Source organism: Salarias fasciatus, chromosome 14 (assembly GCF_902148845.1).
Source record: "Salarias fasciatus chromosome 14, fSalaFa1.1, whole genome shotgun sequence".
NCBI lineage: Eukaryota > Metazoa > Chordata > Actinopteri > Blenniiformes > Blenniidae > Salarias > Salarias fasciatus.
The window spans coordinates 18,892,394-18,913,792 of NC_043758.1; the positions used below are offsets into that span (position 1 = coordinate 18,892,394).

At 45.6% G+C, this 21,399-nt stretch overlaps 1 protein-coding gene across 8 annotated transcripts in view; it reads left to right on the top strand.

Moving 5' to 3' along the window:
• Nucleotides 1-15,463, top strand: part of mecom (MDS1 and EVI1 complex locus) — a 130,438-nt gene extending 114,975 nt beyond the window's left edge. For 4 of the 8 annotated variants that reach the window (XM_030108390.1, XM_030108391.1, XM_030108394.1 and 1 more), the window contains 10 exons: nt 780-2,169; nt 2,369-2,459; nt 3,846-3,872; nt 7,073-7,239; nt 7,329-7,406; nt 8,975-9,144; nt 10,347-10,491; nt 12,575-12,820; nt 12,927-13,107; nt 13,356-13,490. In XM_030108390.1, coding sequence (XP_029964250.1) covers nt 780-2,169; nt 2,369-2,459; nt 3,846-3,872; nt 7,073-7,239; nt 7,329-7,406; nt 8,975-9,144; nt 10,347-10,491; nt 12,575-12,820; nt 12,927-13,107; nt 13,356-13,490 — 2,630 coding nt within the window. Of the gene's footprint in view, nt 1-779; nt 2,170-2,368; nt 2,460-3,845; nt 3,873-7,072; nt 7,240-7,328; nt 7,407-8,974; nt 9,145-10,346; nt 10,492-12,574; nt 12,821-12,926; nt 13,108-13,355 lie in introns of all 8 variants that reach the window. The other 4 variants (XM_030108389.1, XM_030108392.1, XM_030108395.1 and 1 more) reach the window with 2 other exon arrangements.
• Nucleotides 15,464-21,399: the final 5,936 nt, after the last annotated feature.

Genomic DNA, 21,399 nt, shown 5'->3' on the forward strand with positions numbered 1-21,399 from the left:
TGCCTCCATATGTCTCCCAGGGTCAGACAGAGCGACACACAGACACAGAGGAGTTGAGTGTGGGAATGTCACTTAGCGCGGGACGACAGGGCTCCAGCGATGAGGACAAGGTGAGGGGGTGCTGAGGAGGCCCAGAGGGGGTTGGAGGGAAGAGAGGCAGCAGAGGACGTGAGACCTGTCCCTGGGAACCGGACTGCAGGATAGGATTCATTCAACTCAACTTCCTTCACAAACTTAAAATAGAGCCATTGTACTGTGTGTGTGTGTGTGTGTGTGTGTGTGTGTGTGTGTGTGTGTGTGTGTGTGTGTGTGTGTCTTCCTTCATGCCTGCATCCCAGCGTGAGCGTGTGATTCGAATTCTTTGTGCTGTGTGAATATTTTGTGAATGTGCCTGCATGTTCATAAGTGTGTCTGTTTGTGATTGTTTATGGACTCCCTGGGAGCGTCCCTGGGAGGACAATGGGGCTGGAGATGCCTGGGAATTTGGTTTGATGTGCAGGTGATGAGTGGCAGCGAGTGACTCACACTGTCAGCCAAACAGATTCCCGCACAAAGCCAGGATCTAGACACACCTTTTCATTCTTATGTTGCTGGAAAACCTTTGTCACAATATTGATGGGAACACAAGCATGTATCTGTAATTCCTCTGCCTTTGCTTCAGTCAGACAACAGCATATTGGATGGTAAAGCCAAATCATGCCATGTAATTTCTCAGTATGTGTGTGTGTGTGTGCCATAACATGTTTTGATCCTGTTTATTTCTATCTGTGTCTCTGCAGGTGAAGTATGCCACAAATCCTACACACAGTTTTCTAACCTTTGCCGCCATAAACGCATGCATGCTGACTGCCGCACACAGATCAAGTGCAAGGACTGTGGGCAAATGTTCAGCACCACTTCTTCTCTCAACAAGCACCGGCGCTTCTGTGAAGGGAAGAACCATTTCACAGCAGGGGGATTGTTTGCCCAGGGCATGCCACTCCCCGGCGCCGCTGGCTTGGACAAATCAGCTCTCGCCATGGGTCACAGCAGTGCCGGTCTGGCTGATTATTTTGGGGCTAGTCGTCATCATAGTGGGCTTACCTTCCCCGCAACCCCAGCATTTCCGTTCAGCTTCCCTGGCTTGTTCCCGTCTGGACTCTATCACCGGCCACCTCTGATTCCGGCCACCACCTCCCCAGTCAGACAACCGGCCCACGCACCCGTTGCTGGCTTTGGCACAGATCTGAGTAAGAGCCCTCTGCTGCCCCCGAGTCCTGGTGCTCATGAGTCCAGAGAGCTCATCAAAGCTCTTCGTAAGGACGGTGGCTCACCTGGAAGTCAGATGCCTATCTCAGAGCTGCACGCCCAGGGTTCCTCTTCCTCTGCAAAGCAGCAGAACAAGCAGAGTGACCAGTCTGAAAGCAGCGACCTGGACGACGTCAGCACGCCGAGTGGAAGTGACCTGGAGAGCACGTCAGGCTCAGAGCTTGAGAGCGACATGGACAGTGAGCGGGAGAGGGGTGCTGCTCGAGAAAATGGCAAAGGTCCCAAGAGGAAGTCAAATGAAAGTGACCCCCAAAGCCCTGGCTTGATGGGCAGCAGTGCTGCTAAAGACTTTCCGGGCCCTTCCCTCATCCCATCCCCACTGGATGAGCACACAGCTGTAACAGGGGCTGTGAATGACTCTATCAAGGCCATTGCCTCCATTGCTGAAAAGTACTTTGGCTCCACTGGGCTAGCTGGACTGCAGGACAAGAAGGTTGGGTCTCTGCCCTACCCCTCTATGTTCCCACTGCCCTTCTTCCCAGCTTTCTCTCCTCCAGTTTACCCCTTCCCAGACAGGGACCTGAGATCTGCTGGCCTGAAGGGTGAACCACAGTCACCAGCAGATGACTGCAAAAAGGCCCAGGGTAAATCTTCTGAGTCGCCATTTGACCTCACTACCAAGCGAAAGGATGAAAAACTAGCCCCCTTCGCTCCCTCCAAACCAGAGGTCTTACATTCTGGTCAGGATCAGCCCTTGGATCTCAGCCTGGGGTCTCGGGGCCGTGGACGTACCCCAAGAGAAGAGGAGACGAAGAAGAACTTGAGCTATGATGAGGAGAGGGGAGTGGTGGAGATCCCAAAAGCAGACACTTCTTTACAACATGCAAGACCCACTCCTTTCTTCATGGACCCCATCTATAGGTATTGTTATTCCCAGTAGCTCATTTAGCATCAGTTCGGCTACAATGTGAATATATGAGACTTTGGAAAAATTTTTAACTTGAAATGTTGTGTGGTAAATCTTCCTGTCATGCAGCAGTTCTTATAATTTCTCTGAGTTTAAAGGTACTGGTATTTTCTGATTTGCATGCGTTAAGAGCTGACAGAAATCTACTATTAGCAGGGTTGAGAAGAGGAGGATGAGCGATCCGTTTGAGACTCTGAAAGACAAGTACATGCGGCCAGCCCCAGGTTTCCTCTTCCACCCACAGGTATGCAGTTACTGTTATTCTCATGAGCACTTCTACAGACAAACACACCTTCATTGGATACACAACTAAATCAAACATTCTCTCTTGTGGAATTTGCTTTTTTATCAACTGATGAGTAGCATTTATTTTAGTTTTAAAGTCTTGGATGGCTGCAATGCCCACATTCTCAGCAGGCATAGATACATTCATTTTTTGTATAGCAGTATTGATTGTCATCATCAAACCATTTCTTAATCACTTTCACTATTAGCTACCTATGTATACCTTTGTGATCCTGTATTCAGAAGGATGGCCCTGGCTGACCAAATGGGGTCAATGGGAGTTAGTGTGCAGTTTTTCAGCGTTGAGCCGAAGCTACTGCCTGTTAAGCAGTAGTTGTCGGCTATCTGAAACAGATGTGGCAGAAAGAAAGGGCACATTGTGACACATCTTCCTATAATGTGTCTTTGATTACATTATAAAAAATGATATGCTCTTAAAGAAAGGATTTCTTGCCCCTGGGTTTTCTTTGCCAGTATTTCCAGCGTAAGGCTCCATATTAAATCTGCGTGTGCATGCATGCAAGCAGGTCTTTGCATATGTGTGTCGATGACATGTTGCATTGACGTTCATTTGTTCAGTCTTCCCCTGCGGGTGAGAACGGTCCGTCGGAAAGTGAAAACACCACTTTCTCAGGCTTATGATTTTTTTCCCTCTTTTCTGGCCGTTTCAGGTCTGGTTTTTACAGGCTGTTTCATTTGTCTGATTTATGTCCCCTGTCCAGACTGCTGCATGGGCCCAGCCTGGAGCAGCCACATGGCCGTCCCACACGCCTTAATGAGGTGTCCTATCAGTAGAAACACTAACAGAGTGCTTAGGCCATCTTTATGACTTTATGATGTCTGGACACACAAATCATTCCCACAAATACCAGACCCGGGTAGGTCTAAGCCAGAGAAGGCAAGGGAAGGGCCCCTTCTGTATACTTTTGAGGGGGTTTGCTTTCAGTCACCTGACTCATTCTTGAGCAATATATCAAAAAAAAAAAGAGGCTGCAAGGCTTAGGGGACTGGAACTTCTTTTCAGCCTTCAGTGATTCAACTTTTTTATTTCCTGGCAAGAACTTTTATTGCTCGGCAATACTGGTTTTGATTACATACTGGAATTATATTTGTAGCCTCCTATAATGAGCTTATTGAGCACCAGGAAGTGTTGGGAACTATTAGAGCGTCCTATAATTCCAGCGCCATAACTCTGCAGATAGGCAGCTCATTGCTCATTCGAACTTAATTGCACCGAGACCCATCATCCCCTCTATAGCCATATGTGTCCAATCAAAAGCTGTTGATTCATGCGCCACTTCCTGGTCCTGACTGCTTTCTCTTTTCCTTCTCTTCCGCCCCTCAGTTTCGTTTGCCAGATCAGAGAACTTGGGTAAGTTCCTCTTTAACCTACAGTGCTGCCATGTGTCTGTACCTTTATCAAACAGACCCCCCCTGTCAACTAATGCATGGCCTGCAAAACAGTTTATAACTGACATCGCCCAGTAATTTGCATGGCTTTAATCTGTCATCATCATGCACTGACAGAACTGGTTATCAAGTGATGTTCTTATTTAAAATTCAACGTTTATATTATTTCTATTGTGAGTATCTGAGCCTCAGGTCTTATACTGTCACATCTAGATATGTCCTTTCTCTGGTGCACTTGAAAGGGTTTATGTGGGGATTTCCAGCTGAGTTACACCCTGCCCGTTCAAGCAGCTCTGAATGTATGTTTGCTTATTTAAAGAGTCAAGTAGGGCTCTTGCAAATGGGCATGGGCAGGATGAGTGGAAGGTGGTGTGTGTGGGGGGGGGGGGCTGCTTTATATCAGTAAAAGGGTAACAGTCTCTTTGGGACACTGGCAGGGGGGAGTGGAAGGTTAGTCCCTCCCTCCAAACATCTGGCTCCCGATAAAGATCAACAATTGAGAATGCATCTCGCTAATTAAGGCTCTAACAGCATCGCTGACATCTGAAGATGGCCAATCAACTGCTGGTCCCAGAGCGATGCTACAGCAACAAGCACGTTTACAGATGCATGCACACCACCCGCAGGGGAGAGTGAGGGGGTTTCAGGAGGTGTGTGTGCATTCTGTGTCTGAGTCCATGTCTGTGTGCTCGTGCAGGGGAGGGGGGTTGATCTGCGATTGTTTATTTTATAAAGGACTAGGAGGGCTATAAAATCTCTGAAAAAAATCACTTCAGATCACAATGTGGAGGCATTTATCCTCTTCTTCTTCAAGCTGAACGTTCCACTCACACAGCGCCGTCACACAGTGGCCTAATGAAACTTAGTCACCCGCCATAAAAACAGAGCTCATTGACAGCAGTTTTTTGATGTGTAATCAGTGGCTGACTGATGCTTACTAGTCCAATCTGCTGGACTGGGTTTGTGAATCATTTACTGACCAGCTGCAAAGCAGGCTTTGACTAGTTTAAAAACAACAAAAATATTTTCAGTCACTTTTGGAACATTTGGAACACTGACAGTTTGTATGGCAAACATTTTTTATCTTTATATATATTTATATAAAACGAGGGCAATGACTTCAATTTAAGCAGAGACTGCTGTTTATAGAGTGCTGTGGCACTACATTATTGAGGTGAAATCCCCAGTAGATGGAGTTGTTTTCTGCTATAAAAAAGCCTTATTGAACGGGTACGTTGCTGCCAACAGCTTTTGGGGTCCCAGTGTTCCCAGGAGTTATAGGCCCTCATTGAGCAGAGCAGACAAACTAAGCATTCACTGCAGTGTCTGATAAAAGGTCCAGTGTAACACACACTGCACATTCAAAAGAAATATGAAAGCATTTCACCTCCCTCTCTCCCACAGCCCCTCGCATATCTTACAGTCCGTTCCCCTCCTCTGTCCTCACTCCTTCACTCTCTTCTCTCCCCTCCATCTCTCCCTTTGCCTTTGATTCATGGTGTGTAGCGCTGGCATATTCATAATCAAACAGACCTGACACTCCACATCCTCCCTCAGTGGGAACGTCGACGGCTGCGGCAGGAACTTTACACTCGGCCGTCACTCCTAATCAGCCGCTCCCAACGCCAGACTCCACCACCATCCATCAGCCATCAGTGATCCTCTCTCTGGACTGCTCGCTCCTTTTTTTCTTCCTCGTTTGCATGATTTTCTTCTCAATTTCCTTTTTCTTTCCCTCTTTTCTTTTCTGTCTGCTGTCCTCCTCCTCTCTACCCCATCATCTCGTCCCCCATCATACCTCTTCCCCACTTCTCTCCCTCCGTCCTTCTCCCTGATGTTGGCGTGAAGCCCGAGAGTGACGGGGGGTGAAGGCAGGAGATGGAATGTCAGAGCCGGAGCAGGGCTCTGGTGGAGGACCCCAATCACTTCTGATTTGTTGCCTTATTGAAAAAAGAATAAGAGAAAGGCTGAAAATTCAATACACGCAAAATAATGCAAATTTGTGTGGCCTCTCTAAAAAAAAGAACCTCCAGTGTGTGTGTGTGTGTGTGTGTGTGTGTGTGTGTGTGTGTGAGATGGGCTGACAGGCCCTGCGGCCTACTGAGACCCCCCCTTCCCCTCCCTCTCCTCCTCCCTCCAGGTCTTTTAGCCCCCCTGCATCCCCCGCTCCTCCCCCATCCCGCCCCTCTCAGCACAGCGATATCATTATTACCCGTGTCTGGCCCTTGATCAGTAATGTCAACATCTTTCATATTGACGAATGTGCTGTCTGCCTGCATTGTGCACAGAATGGTTTACAGCCCAGCAGTGGACATGAATCACTCCTCTGCCACACACACACACACACACACACACACACACACACACACACCTAAACACACACGTATCTGACCAACACAGTGATACACACCAAGCGCGCATAATACCTGTAAGCACACACGTTTGGGACACACACACGCGCACTCTCGCACATAAAAATGCATTACAAATACATTCCACCCTCTCACACACATACATATATTTCCCCCTTTACACACATTGAGGGTAGTTAATCAGCTCCGGCCACCATGCAGCTCATGCTTTCTCATTCATATACATACGTGCGCACACAGCAACACAAACACACCCAAATCCCCTCGGACACTACATCTGATGAAAGTAAATGTTGAGCTTCATTAGCAGATTGGCTGCACTCCTCGATCTTGTATATGTGTGAGTGTATGTGTGTTTGTGTGATTAACTATCGACTATCAAATGCATGTGTTTGCAACAAAGCAAAAGTTGGCAGAATTTAACCTGCTCATTGCTAATCATAAATCGAAGCATATTTTTGTTTTGCATATGTATGTATTTTTCACTGACAGTGTTATGAATCACTGTCAGGCGTCACACATATATCAGAGATTTCACCTTGCGCTGTGTGAATCATTGATGAATGTCATAATAAAAATTCATCATATACCTTTTTTTTGCAACTGGTTTGGCACCTGTAAACAAGACTCATCCATCAGAGCATGAGCATACCTGCATACAAAGCTTTCGCTGCATTTTTTTTTTTTTTTTTGTTTAATCATCATCGAAGCACATGCAGCGCTGACAAATGAACCGGAACTACACTGAATACAAAGTTAACCTGTCACTCTGTATCCGCTGTCTCCTCAGATGTCAGCCATCGAAAACATGGCAGAGAAGCTGGAAACGTTCGGCTCCCTGAAGCCTGAGTCTGGTGACCTGCTGCGCTCCGTCCCCTCCATGTTTGATTTCAGAGCCCCACCCTCTGCACTCCCAGAGACACTGCTGCGCAAGGGCAAGGAGCGCTACACATGCAGGTAATGAGCACTGCGAAACTCTCTATCTTATTTTGATTTGGGGGGAACATTCATGTATCAAAGCTTTTTTTTTTTTTTTTTTTTTGTAGATACTGTGGAAAAATCTTCCCTCGCTCTGCCAACCTGACCCGTCACCTCAGGACTCACACAGGAGAGCAACCATACAGGTAGCTATTTCTTCCAGTCAGAGTGTGCTTGTGCATGTGTGCATTTATTCTCCATTCATGTGTGTTGGAAAAAAACCAAACCGTCCTTTATAAACACTTTGGCTGAGAATCATCATCCTTTTTGAACTTCTGCCAGCATCCCTCTATTTATCCAGTTCTACAGGGTATTCAAAACTATACAGACATCACACTGCCCTGCCAAGAATCAGATTCGCACTAGACTCCGATGAAGTACCTCTGTTCCCTCCTCACAAATGTGAATGAAAAGAGTGAACACGCCATCACACAAAAAAAGTCTCAAGTGCACGTAAAGACAAATGCGGCTCATTTGTTATGAGGGTGGATGTTTTCCCAGGGATTACTTCCCTGCAGTTACGGCGGAGTTTATGTATGTTTTCGTATGCCATAAAAGCCTGGAGTGATTATCCCACGGCTAAATAATTTGCCCGATGAAAAATGGTGTCCGTCGCCTGGGTGACAGGAGGGGCTGGGGAGATAGGAAAAGAGTGGAGCAAAGAAGAAAGGGAGGAAGTTTGGTGAAAGTCGAAATGATGAGGGGCTCGGGCAGATGTCCAGACCCGGCAGCTGTGGTCATCTCTCTTGTGCTGTTGAGGCCGGACTCAGAAAGCTCTGCTGGCCCTCGGTTACTCACTGAAGCAAACGGGGCTTTATCATCATCTAAAAAGGGTATCTCAAGATGAAGATTTTTTTGTATTTTTTTGTCGGTTTAATGAGGGTCATTTTAATCCTAGCAATTATGGTTTCAGCTTTTTTTTTGGTTACCATTTTTTTTAAGATACCCTGCTCAGCCTCTACACTTCATCACCACAGCAGATTTTTCCAGGTGCTTCTGAGGGAGAAGCAGCAGTAACAATGCGACCGCAGCTCCATACACATGCAAAAATTAATTTTGCACTTTCACTGCATTTGGATAATGAGCACGGTCTGGCTGGAGCGGCTCGGCTTTGTAGTTACTAAGGTGGAGGAATGTTGGCCCAAAGTTTGGAGGAGGTCTGTTGACCACAGGGGAGAGAGAGAAAGACAGATGCAGGCCTCCACTGCCCCAGCCTGATAGCCTGCGCTCTACCCACTGGCATGCCATTAAACATCACCGCTGTTTATTGTAATTTTTTGTGGAGATAACCGAGGGGTTCCTGAGGGACAGCCAATCGAGCGAGCTAATTCCACCAGAAGAAAAGATGTAATCTTCTCGTATAATTTTGCATGAAGAAACTTGGCAAGAGCCCCTAATTTTGCAGGGCTCATACTGAATCTGTTGCGTGCTTATTTTGTGAGAGAAGAATGCAATTTTATTGCGCTGGCTGGAGATAAGAGGCAGAGCTGTTTCACCTTAAAACAAGCTCCTCCATCATGTCTGGGGCTGTGAGACTGCTGGGACTGTCTGAATGAGTATGAGTGTGTGTATGTGTGTCCCACGTTATGTATCCCATTATGCTTCCCACAGAACAAACCGCAGGTTCCCGGTTCATTATGCAGTACAGTTGAATTTATGGCTCGGAGCTTGTGTGTCTTGCTGTTTATGTGAAAGTCCTTCACTGTCTCCGCAGGTGTAAATACTGCGACCGTTCCTTCAGCATCTCCTCCAACCTGCAGCGGCACATTCGCAACATCCACAACAAGGAGAAGCCGTTCAAGTGCCACCTGTGTGACCGCTGCTTCGGGCAGCAGACCAACCTGGACCGCCACCTCAAAAAGCACGAGAACGGCAATCTGTCAGGTGAGGAGCAACTTCTGTGGTCAATCTGTGAAGCGGAATGCAACGTTTTTACCTCGGAAAATGAAGGTTGAGTTAGATTCATAAATCCTTCTGCTGAATACTATAAAATATTATTTACTCCCAGTTGGAGACAATCTCAGCGGCTGAGAAATTAAATTAAATAAATCTGTCATCGACCTATGCAACACTGCAAAATATTTTTTGAACGAGCTGTTTTCACGAGCGGCTCCGGCTTGCTGCTCACCGGCCTGACGGGTTGCATCACTCCGGCTCTGAATCAGCAGAATGAGCAGTGACACCTGGCCTGGTGCCGACGCAGTAGGTCTCATATAGACGGCTGCCACTTAATCAGACACCATGTGCAATCCATCAAATACAAAATCAATTATCAAGCACGCTTTTCAGCTACGAACGATATATCTGCCAGCCCTCGGTGTAAAGACAGCAGACTGAAAAGCTGTTCCCTCATAATGTAATAAAACCATAGACTCTTAAACCTTGGAGATACTTACCAGTAAGTGTATCATTACGAATGCATTAGGTGCAGCAAAGCATTGTCACATCTCCAATAACAATATCTTAATTTACAGTCAGGCTTTGTAGATCTTCAAATATTTAAGGGGAAATGGAAAAAAAAAATGAAACTCACTTGCTTATTATTCATTAAACTGCAAGTGCTAATATCATATTGGCAAACCTGAACAATACATGATTACAAAATATTTCTTTTTGACCAACATATAGCAAAGTTTAACAAGAACACAACTGTCGATTTGAAATATATCCTCGACACATGCTTTGTCTCATATCAAGTATTATTTTTGGTTGAATGTTGACTTTTTAAGATTCGCCACATCACAGCAGCTGTTGTAAGAAGTACACTTATGGTTTTTCAAGATAGTTCATTTCAGAATTTTAATTCATCTTGAGAAGATTTTCAATTAATTATTTTTAAAAATGTGTTTCTAGTTGAAAAAAATGCTTGAAAGTCTCCCCCTCCATTTATTTCTTTCTGTCATGTCTGCTTCTTAGAAATTCAAGCAATAAAAGACTGCACTCTGAGCTCTGGATTTTTTCCTGTTGCTGTGCTACCCCTGAAGTTCTCTAGCGCCCCCAAAAGGACACCCGCCCTGAACTTTGAAAACCCATATTTATAGCATCATTGTAAAAAAAGAAAATAATTCAAAACATTCTCTCTGCAGGAACTGCCATGTCGTCCCCACAGTCTGAGCTGGACAGCAGCAGTGCCATCCTGGATGACAAAGAAGACTCCTATTTCAATGAAATACGGAATTTCATCAGCAACGCGAGCCAGAACCACACATCACCGAACCCCTCTGAGGAAGGGTAAGCATCAGTTCATACAGTCATCTTTTTCTTTCACCGATCAGGTCAATATCTACTGATTTCAATGCGAATGTGTACCGGTATTTAATTTTCTATGAATGTATTTTTGTGAGAATTTCTGCTTCTCCTTCAGCACACTCACACTCTTCTGAAAACAGTGCTAATATATTCTCATTTAACCGCGGTCATGACCTTTTTAACAGTACTCTAATTTCAAAGACTGCTTCTGCACATAATATTTGGTCATCTGATTTCAACCTGTCTTAAACTTTTGGATTTTTGAACCACCCAGTCTGGCTTTGTTAATAATCTAATCATGTTCAGGGGTCTGGAGTACAGTGCAATCATCTGTGATGACATTTAGGGTAATCACAGGTTTTGGAAATGTGAAGGAGCTCTTTATGTCAGTTTGGGGGAAAAAAAACTCTACATGCATGCAACGTTCTCTGAACATTATGCAAATAAATTCTTGTAGCTGTGATCAGATCAGATAGCAGCTGAGAGGTCTGCTCAGGTCTCGAGGTTTGTTTTCTTGCGCCTCATGTTGGTGTGATCACAGGGCAGATTGTAAGGCCAGATAGAGATCTCGCAGACTGGTTTAAGATCGTTCAGGAGGCCTGTGAGAGCAGGGCCAGGCGGCGGAGAGCCAGGGGGACGGGGGGGGGGGGGGGGGGGGGGGGGGGGGGGGAGAGAGAGAGAGAGAGGGAGGGAGGGAGGGGGGGGGAGCGAGCGCAACAGTTTTAGCCCAGCACATCTGGAACCAACATGTCTGCCTACAGGAAGAGGGTAGAGGGGGTGGGGTCAAAGGGTCGGCCTGTGTTTCCTTTCAAAGTGCTGCGCTCCTGACTACTTTTGATAGATACTTTATCCCCAGCAAATTACCACGTTTGAAAGTGTAATTAGCGAATCTGTTTTCTTAATCACAGAGTTCTCGCTTCTCTTTGAGAGCCAGTTCCTCCCCGCAGCCTTATGAGCTTGACATGGCACGAACACCGCCTCGCCCGCCCCGAACGTTCGTTCCACCAGGAGCCGCGCTGACAAATGAGGCCAAATGATGCAGATCTTTTATCTGATCAAACATAACCTGCAACGACTCCCTTACTAACTTTTTCCCAAAGTTACAGAACGCTCAGATGCACTTTGAGCATGGTGTGCTTTGCTTTTATCTGCTCCTCGCTGGTGGGTTTTCAGCCCCCGTGTCTGAATCCTTTGTGCGAGAAAAGGCATTTTTTGGAGCTGACGAAAGATGTCCCAGAGTGTAATTAGTGAATCAGTCTTAATGTGGTTCCAGATGATTTACCAAATGGTGGTTTCCTGCGGCACATAGACAGGGGGACAGATTAAGACTCAGGCAGTTTGGATAGCTGGCCCCGTCTGCCTCCGCAGGGACGGAGGAATGGGCCGGTTGGCAGCGCTCTCATAACTCTCCCACCAAATGGGGCTGTCAGCTAAATATTTTGCCTATTAGATGAATACGAGATAGTCGGGAAAATAAACAAGGCGAGAGGCAGAGCACTCCATTTAAGTGCTGCAATGATCAGCTCGGTGCTGCTGTGCCCAAAGGGGCCCCGGAGCCCCGATGACAAACGGGATTCCGGCTCTGCTCAATCCCAGCTGCCAGGATCCGCCTCGGCTCTGCCTCCCCTCACTTTTTATGCCATGTGACCCTTTATTTTTTTTTTTTATCTATGACTGGAAATCATTCTCACAAGAAGCTGTTAGAAACCAAAAAGAAGCAACGATATCCAGAGCCTTGTTTTAGTTTATGTTCAGAGCTTGCAGTTTACACTTTAGTGGCTTATTCCTCGTGTTTCTGATTTTAAGAAGCAGCCTGTATTTTCTTGAGGTTGAAAAAAATACTTTCATAAAAAGTACAATAGGGTGGTTGTTACTCTGCTTCTTTAAATACATCTGCTTGTGCTCAAAGTGACCAAGATTTCATGTTCTTCAAAGTGTCTTTTGCAGATTGCAATATATTTCACTAGCTATAATAACTAAATCATATTAAAATAAAAGCCTTGATTATTGCAGGTATGAAGAGGTGAAATATCTCCTAAATTCCTCTAATGTTTCCATCCCGCAGGTTAAATGGCGGTCCGTTTGAAGAAGAGAAGCCACTGAGGGCCAGCCACGGCTCACATGAGCTGGAGGATGAGGAGGCTGAGGACCTGGGCGCCGATGAAGAGGAAGTGGAGGAGCCCAGCAGCGTCCCTGACAAACCGGAAGGCAAGGCGCTTCCCGACAGCCTCGGCGACGACATAATGCAAGAAGAAATGGACTTCAGTGAGCCGAACGAGTTAAACCTCAGCTGTAAAACCTCTCCGAGGAGGTACGCTTGACTCCTGAGCACACAGTAAAAGCCTCACCTTTCACAACTGCACGCTCCGGACGGCATCTTGAAAATAACTTATTCAAATTTTCCACATGACCTCCAGGTATAAGGAAGAGGAGGAGCAGAGCAGCTACTCAGCCTTGGATCGCATTCATCGCTTTGCTGACATGCGCAAGATGGAGGAGAGCGAGCAGAGTGACGCAGATGAGGACGACGGTTCGTTTGACTCCCCCTCTCTGTCCGACGCTGTAAAGCAGCCGCTCTTTAGAAAATCCAAGTCTCAGGTAAAATTAATACTAAGAGCTTGCACAAATGCATTTATACCTGCTCTTTAACTTTATACAGCAGGGGTGTCAAATACATGATTCACAGGAAAAAAGGAAGTATTTACTTGCCTTTTTTTTTTTTTTTTTTAGTAGTAGTCCAGTTGAGTTGAGATCCATGTCGCTGAAATGACTTGACACCCTTGCTTTACAGCGTGTTTGTATTGAAGTGAAGCAGCCTAAAAATGCTCTGTCTCCTTCCCCCTCAGGCGTACGCCATGATGCTGTCCCTGGCTGAAAAAGACTCTCTTCACCCAGCCACCCACACCCCGGCCACCATGTGGCACAGTCTGGCGCGAGCTGCTGCTGAATCCAGTGCCATTCAGTCCCTCAGCCATGTATGATGTATGACGCCCGTTTGCAACTCCCTTTCCACCTTTCAACGACCGTCCCTGCCCCCCCGCCCTCGACCCTCACCTACCTACGGCACTGGGAGTCCACAGCGGGGGGAGAGGGGGGGGGGCTCGTCTGCGGGGGCCCCCGATCGTCCACAGAGTTACTGCTGAGCAGAACCACAGCCCATCTGACTGCTGCCTTACACACGATGCAGGGTCACTGTGTCAATACAGAATCCAGCCCACACATAGCCCCCTCCAGACCTCCAGCAGATAGAAAGATAGAGAGCAAAAGAAAGAAGAAAAAAAAAAGAGAGAGAGTGAGAGAGAAATGTCCCTCTGAGACCTTAAAAATTGATTTATCACATTATCACCAACCGGGATGTTGAAATAATAATGCTAAAGTAATAATAGCTGTATTTATTCTTCTGAATATCTATGTTTTTGCACAGCGAAGGCAGCTGATAGATATGAAAGATGAAGGTGCTGACGCATCACTGCTAGACTGCGTTTAGTGGCCAGCGAAGACCAGGCGGGAGGAAGCCCGAGGTCCAGTCTGGTCGTGTCTCTAAGACACTCGTCTCAGTCTAACATGTTTCATCATGTGTAAAGCATAAGAACTAGAACAAGAATCCCTTTTGACCCCCCCCCCCCCCCACAGAGAGCCACAGGTGTTCGATATAAATACACATACTTGATGATTAAAGTGAACGGTGGGGCTATAGCAACCTGGGCTCAAGTGAAAACCGCTCCATGTAAGGACAGCACTAGCAGCGCTTTAATATCACTGAAAGGCATTGAAGAACACACACACACACACACACACACACACACACAGACCCACAAACAAAAAAATTAAATGTAATCGTTAATCTGAAATCAGGCCTGTTTCCCGTCCGCGTTCTCATAGCTGCGTGTGTCTGCACAATCATAGCACTGTACACAAGTGTCTAACTGTTCTCCACTGCACTCCATCCCGCCCGCCTGCGCTATCTGTGAAAGGATATAAATAGATTGTCTTTTTAGTGGAAGAGAAAAAAAAAACACATTTTCTTGTTTTTGTTTTTCCTGTTTTTTTGTTTGTTTTCTTAGTTTTTTTTACAAGTAGCCAGTGCTGAAGTTAATTGTTGTTCTCAAAAAAAGGCACACATATATAAGTATATATATGTGTGTGTCTTTTTCAAAACCCTTGAATCCATCCTAGTCCACCAACAATACCACTAAATAGCCGGAATGCTAGTTGTTAGCTACTCCATGCTTGTGTGTCTTTCATTTTTAGACAATCATTGATTTTTGTTTTCATTTTTTGTTGGTGTTGTTGTTGTTATTTGCTGTTGTATTTTGAGAATTGTATTTATTTCTTGGCAAACAGTAGTTTGTTTACTGAATAGCACTGCTCTTAGCCCGGGTGAAGGGGAGATTCCTCGCCGGGCCTGTTCCCAGAGTTCAATGGGGTTTGTAGATTACATTTGAGTGCCGGATAGTATTAAACATACAGTTCACTCCTTATTCTACTAATGAAGCCGGTTGATGAATAGATATTCTTTAGGGTTTTTTTTTTTCTATGACAATTTAATGATTCAATTGTAAAAAATGAAAAACGATATAAAGAATGAATAATGAAAAAAAAAAAAAGATAAACAGCCAGGTATAATTTCTTCATAAGCGCATGATTGGTCTGTTAAGATCTGTATCTGACATTTTCTACGGTTGTCTGCAAGCTTGTGTGATGTTCGGTTCATGTTAATCCCTTGTGCCAAACTGATGATAAATAACAGATTACTTTCATTTATTCTCCCGTTTTGAGGGACCAGATTTTTTTGTTTTGTTTTGTTTTTTGTCGTTGTTTTGTTTATAATCGATTTTAAAAAGTAATCAGCAAGTTGAGGTACTTTGTTTTAATGCTTTCTACAATGTAACTGTTATGCATTTCAATTCAATACTGTGGGAGGAACAACTAAGAAATAAAGGACTACAATGTGGATTGACATGTTTTCCAATCTCTTTGTTTCTCCTCAGATTTTTCCGCTTCTTCTTTGTCTCCTCTCTCTCGCTCACGACTCCCTCCTCCGTATAGTCCTTCTGGCTGCCCATCATTTGGAGTCCAAAAATGAAATTTATAGAGAAAGACATGAGTCAGAACACCACCTGGCGCTTTCTGCTGGCGCTCCCATGGCCTCCAGGAGCAAGGGAGAGCCTGAACTCTGGTCCCTCTTTTTTTTTTCTCTCTCCTCCGGGCTTTGGCTCGCGCGGAGCGAGGGAAGCAGAGAAAAGAGCCTGAATGTGGTAGTGGGAGCGGAGGCAGGAATGTGTCCTCTTTATTTGTGTCCGTTTGTGGGGCATGATGGATGAGGTGGGTAGATGTGATGACCTGGCTCATCGCTCAAACACTCAATAAGAGTCCCATCCTGCAGCAGGCCTCCCCATCCGGCGGCCCCCTCTGTCGCTGCTGCCAGCCAACGTGGGCGGACATTGTGGCTGGGAGGGCTGGAGGTTCAGCGCCTCCATTGTCCGTCGAGTCGCCGGAGCACGGGGGGGGTGGGGGTGGGGGGTTGCAGAATTGGGCATGACAGTGAAGATGGCTGGCGCTGACACGCCACATTTACAGTGCTCTTGGCACCCTAATGGATGGCTTGTTTTCTTAGGGCCTGTCGTCGGCCCTCGGGGCTCCGTGGGGCGTCCGGCTTTGATGAGGTCACGCGGGGTCAGGTAGTGTTGATGAGGTCAACATGGGTCGTCCAGCTTTGATGAGGTCAGCCGCAGTAATGGCGGTGACGGCGAGGGCCGGGGCCGTAATAAAGTGGCAGCGATACGGGTCCTGAGGATGACTTCTGCCACCTGTGCCGAACTGATTCAGGCTTGTATGGTTTGGAAACTTGGTCAGCAGTTGGTCGACAGCATCGCTGTTCTCACAGCTTTGTAAACGCTAAATCAGGACTTGAATCTGAAAGGCCACATCTGTCCAGTTGGGGACAGAGGCCCGGACGGTGTTTTTTAATCGATGGGGTAAAAATAACTTTACATCACAAAAAAATCATGCTGCTTTACCAAACTTCAGATATATGTCGGTGTTGATATCAAGCTCAAAAGCATCGCTTCAAATGTAATATTGATTTTTTTTACACCAGTCACACTGATGCTATTTGCTTTTTCAACAGCAAAAAGAATGAAAACTGAATTTTCACTCCTGACTTTTTTTCTTGACTAATACCATGGCCACTAAAACCACAAAGTGATTGTTGCTTAACAGCAAAAAAGCACATTTCCTCAACACTGTGTTTCTACTTGATCATGGGTTAAGCTCCTTTGAATTATGCATTCTTAGATTTTTGTTCCATCGGCAACCAGAGGAAAATAACCGCTGGACAGCAGATTCCTTAAAGTCTCTCATCCAATCATGTCCTGCTTTATGAGACTTTTTATAAAGTCACATCACTCTCCTAATATTTTTGCTTTGAGCTCATTGCATTACTAATTTACATTCATAAATGTCTCTTTCTCAAAGTTGTAAAGTTATCATTATCACCAGCAAGTCACTGTGTTTCCAACACTGACCAGATGTTTTAGGCTTCTTATTGGACTTTTTACTCAAGGTCAATTGTTATCAAAACCAAAACGGTAAAATCAGAGGCAGGCATCATAAATAGCCCAGGGACAGATCACAAAACCAAAACACTTTCCTCAAAGACACAAAAAAAAGTTGAGAGCTTTCCATAGTTTCATGACAGGTACATTATTTTTACTTGTGGCGACTGGGACATAACCACCAGCAGCAGCAGCATTTTGCCACCATTTCTCCAAATGGCCTTTAAAAAAATATATTAATTATCTTATTGTAAAAAGAAATAAAATCAGTTTGACAATATGCCTTCGAAATAATAACCACATATATATTATGTTAGAGATTCCTTTTTTAGTGCAGTCAGGAAGTTTCAGAAATAACAAACAGACAATTTAGAGTATCATGTTGAAAGATTATGCAATGCTGTGAACATAAACGTAACATCACTGCTTTCTGTTGACTGTCATGGATTTAATAGCAAAGTTATTAGTATTCAAGATTCAGGAGGACGAATTACTTATCACTCCTGTCATAAGTTGAAAACTAAGAGAAGGAAAGAAAAAAAAATAAGGGAAATCTACTTTAACTTCTTCGAGTAACTCGTTAGTTCTTCAAACGTCAGTGTGTAACTGGAATCTGTCTGAGGTTTTGTGGCAACTTGCACGTCTTTGCTGCTCTGTGACGTGATGCCGTGGTCAGTCTGGTAGCAAAAATTGGATCAGTCAGTGTTACCACATGTAAAAGTCACTTCATTGAATCAACACATCGGGACGCGTTGCTGCCATCATGAACTCACAAACGGTCACATCAGTCTACTGTGAATCTGAGGGCGGCTGGCAGGATGCGCTTGAGCCTTTGTGTCGGTGCTGAGAAAGTGTGTAAAAGTTCATTTGGACAGTCGAGTGTACATCAGCCAGAGCAGTCTGTTTTAGTTAAATGTGAAAAATGTGTTAGTGTGTGTCGAAGGAGCGAGATCTTCAGCGTGCTCTGTCCCCACAGTGTGTGTGTGTGTGTATGTGGTCTGGTGGGCACTGTGGGCAGTGCTCGGTGGGCTTTGGAGCCACTCAGCTAATGGGGCCGCTGGCACAGCATCAGAATCTATCAGGCCTCATTACAGCTCCTGTTCATCCAACGTCATCTTTTTTCCCCCCCTCCTCCTTCCCTCCTTTTTTTCTCTCCTCACCCCAGCCCTTCCTTCCTCTTTCCTCTGCCACCCGTCCGTGCAGCCAGCCCTGTGTGGCATGTAACTGCCCCACAGGGCTGGCTCTCACACTGATTGACTTGGCACCCACTTGGACTCAGACACCAGGGGAAACATTTAGGAGAAGGAGGCATGGAAGGGTGTGGGAGTCAATCCTTCAAGGAGTGATGGGGAGGGCTGGCATGGGGATGAACCCGCTAACAGCTGGCAGAAGTGTGTGTGTGCGGTAGTGTGTGTTTACAATAATGGTAGCGCACCTCCCCCTGTCTGTGTTCCCGCATGTCCACAAACAACTGCAGGCCAAACAGGCCTCCCTCCGTCCTCCTCTTTCTTTTTCTCTGCTTATCTTTGTCTGCTCCCCTCCTTAGAAAGCAGCTGAGTTAAAAGTTGTGGTTTCATTACTTTGTTTTTCTCCCCGGAGGTTCTGGGTCATTAGTGTTATTGATGGACACTCAGTGTTGTCCCAGGGAACAGACGGAGACAGACCAGAGCAGCCGTGCACATGGTTTTAATATGAAGAGCCTAATCAGGACAGGCGCGGTGGCAGGGCCACTAGAATGGAAATCCTCTCTGCGTTTGCTCATGGAGCCGAGTGGAGAGCAACTGATCAGCTGAGAGGCTGGCTCTGCTTTTATTACTGCTGCACAACACTGCAGCAGCAGTATGCAACTGCATGTAATTATCTCAGTCTGATGTCCCATTCACCACTCATTCCTGTGCACTGACTTGAAGGAGCAGTCTGTTCTGCTATTTTCTGCTGCGAGCGCCACCCAGTGGTGACATTGGAGACATGCGCCTGCCTTCCTGAATTCTCCATCCATCCATCCATCCATCCATCCATCCATCCATTTATCCATCTGATCTATTAGAGAGTTATCGGAATTTCAAATGCTTGTTTTTGTTTTGTGGCAGGATCTAACCCAGAGAAGTCATGCACGCACAGGGAGAACATGCAAACTCCTCAAAGAAACCCCCTCCTTGAGCTTGTACATTTTTTTTTCCTCTGAGGCAAGAGTATAACCACTACACCACCATGCTGCCCAGATTTGATCCCTTGATCAGTTAAATAAATCAAATGAAAACGATGAACACTAAAAAAATTATCAATGAGGCTTTTCTCCACCCGTGTAGTTTAAGCAGCTGCCATATGCAAACCAGGAATCCCCTCCAGATCCAGACTGTGGGAGAGTTTCTCGATACGCATCTTTTTACAGCCCCAACATTTAACATTTATTTTTTTAAGACAACAACCGAACAAATGGTGCAGGACGTGTTGAAACGGTCCTCTCCCATTTTCTTTTTCTTTTCTCTTTTTTTATCTGAGCAGACAGCTTTGTCAGCTGAAGTTCAAAACACTGCGGCCTTCTGGGAGATCTGGTTCAGTGCAGAGGGGCAGAAATTATCTCTGTAATGCGAAGCTGTGTCAGTAACGTGATAGAATCTCTTTAGCGGAGAGTGGTGTATGCTTAATTACAGAGAAAAAGTACCCATGATGAAATCTGGCCTTTTACGGGCTATTTCATCGCCCGTTTCCTGCACCCTCTCTTTTCTCTCATTCTTGATAAGGCAGCATACGCTCAGACATTAGAGCACTTCTCCCCCTCCAAATGTCTTTCTATTCATTTACCTACAATAAAACAAAAATGACATTTGAAGTTCAGTGGTTCAGTATTATTTTTTTTAAGTTTTGGAACAGCGAATAAACAGGAAAGATTAATTCATACAGGATCATTATCAAACATTTTGACTACAGTGTGCATTTTTCTCAACATTTACACTCATTTCAAAAGTACAGAATTTTTCTCCTGAGTTAAAAAAACATAAATACAACTTGCATAACATTTGACAAACTATACATGACAGATATTCATCGGTTTTATTGTATCAGATTATTGTCAAGTAATTCAGTAAATCTGAGATTAGTGATGTTAGCAGCAGTGCGGGAATCAAGCACAGTTCAGTTTGAACTATCGGAGCTCCACCTTCAGATTTAACCTTAGATCAGCTGAAAGAGCACAAACGATTGACTGAGCAAATTAATTCACAGTGTGGCCTCTGAAATGTCTGGAAGGGGAAACGTTGCAGGTATGCATTTGAGATTTGGGCTGTTTTAATAATTCTAATCAGAAAATGATAAAGGAAGACAAACTGTGATCAAAGATATTGTTGTTTATAGGTTTTATTGGTGCTCTATGCTGAATTTGCATGAGATAATAAGAATGTATGATGCTATCAGAAGCAATCTTTGACTTTGATGTTTCTTAATCCCACGATGTTGAGTTAATTTTAGAACTGATCAGGGTTTCCTTTGCTGTGTTTTTTTCCTGATTCAGAATCACGTCAGTTGTTGGTCTGGAGGAGGCACCAGGAAGCCGAGCGTGGTAGGTGTGTCACCAACTTTCCAGGTAGACCTGGAGGGCCCGGCCTCATTAAGGAGATCTGTGGCAGGTGTGGCTGTTTGCTCGCCAGTATGATATGCTGCTGGAGAGACGAACCAGACGGATGGATCTGGAGAGGCCTTTGGTATGAGATTGTTTGATCACTTTTGCGTTTTATAGCAAAAGCAGGAAAGAACCAAACTTAATTATCTCATTGAATTAGTAGGCTGGGTTTAGTTTGACTGGCATGTGGTGAGTTTAGATGAAGTAAATTCTCTGACTCCACATTATTTCCTCATGATTTGTTGGCATGCTGATGGTGGTTGTTGGGGATAGAATCGGTGGTTTGATTTCGGCCTGCTACCAACTGGCTTCTTGTTGTCTGCACGGCAGTGGCCACCCACGGCCCGCTGGATGGATGGTCTCTCCGGGCCTGTTTGACTGGAAACAGGTGTGTGTCATCTGAAGATGAAGGTCCGGCCGACAAACATTATTGGAGAACATCTGCTGCTTGTCACAACACCGGGCGAACTGGAGAGCCGCCCCATCCATCAGCCGCACCGGAGAGAAGACCGAGGGGGGGGAGGGGGGGCTGCTTCCACTCTTGGTGAGTCCGCTCACCCATCACTCACCCCGGGGATGCTGGATACGTGGCGCATGTTAGGTCCAGGCACCTGCCTGCCTCTGCCAGACCACGGCCGCCTTTGACCAATGGAGGCGTCAATGCTCCGGTGCACTTGAAAAATGCCTCTACGCCGACACCCCCTATACCTCTGA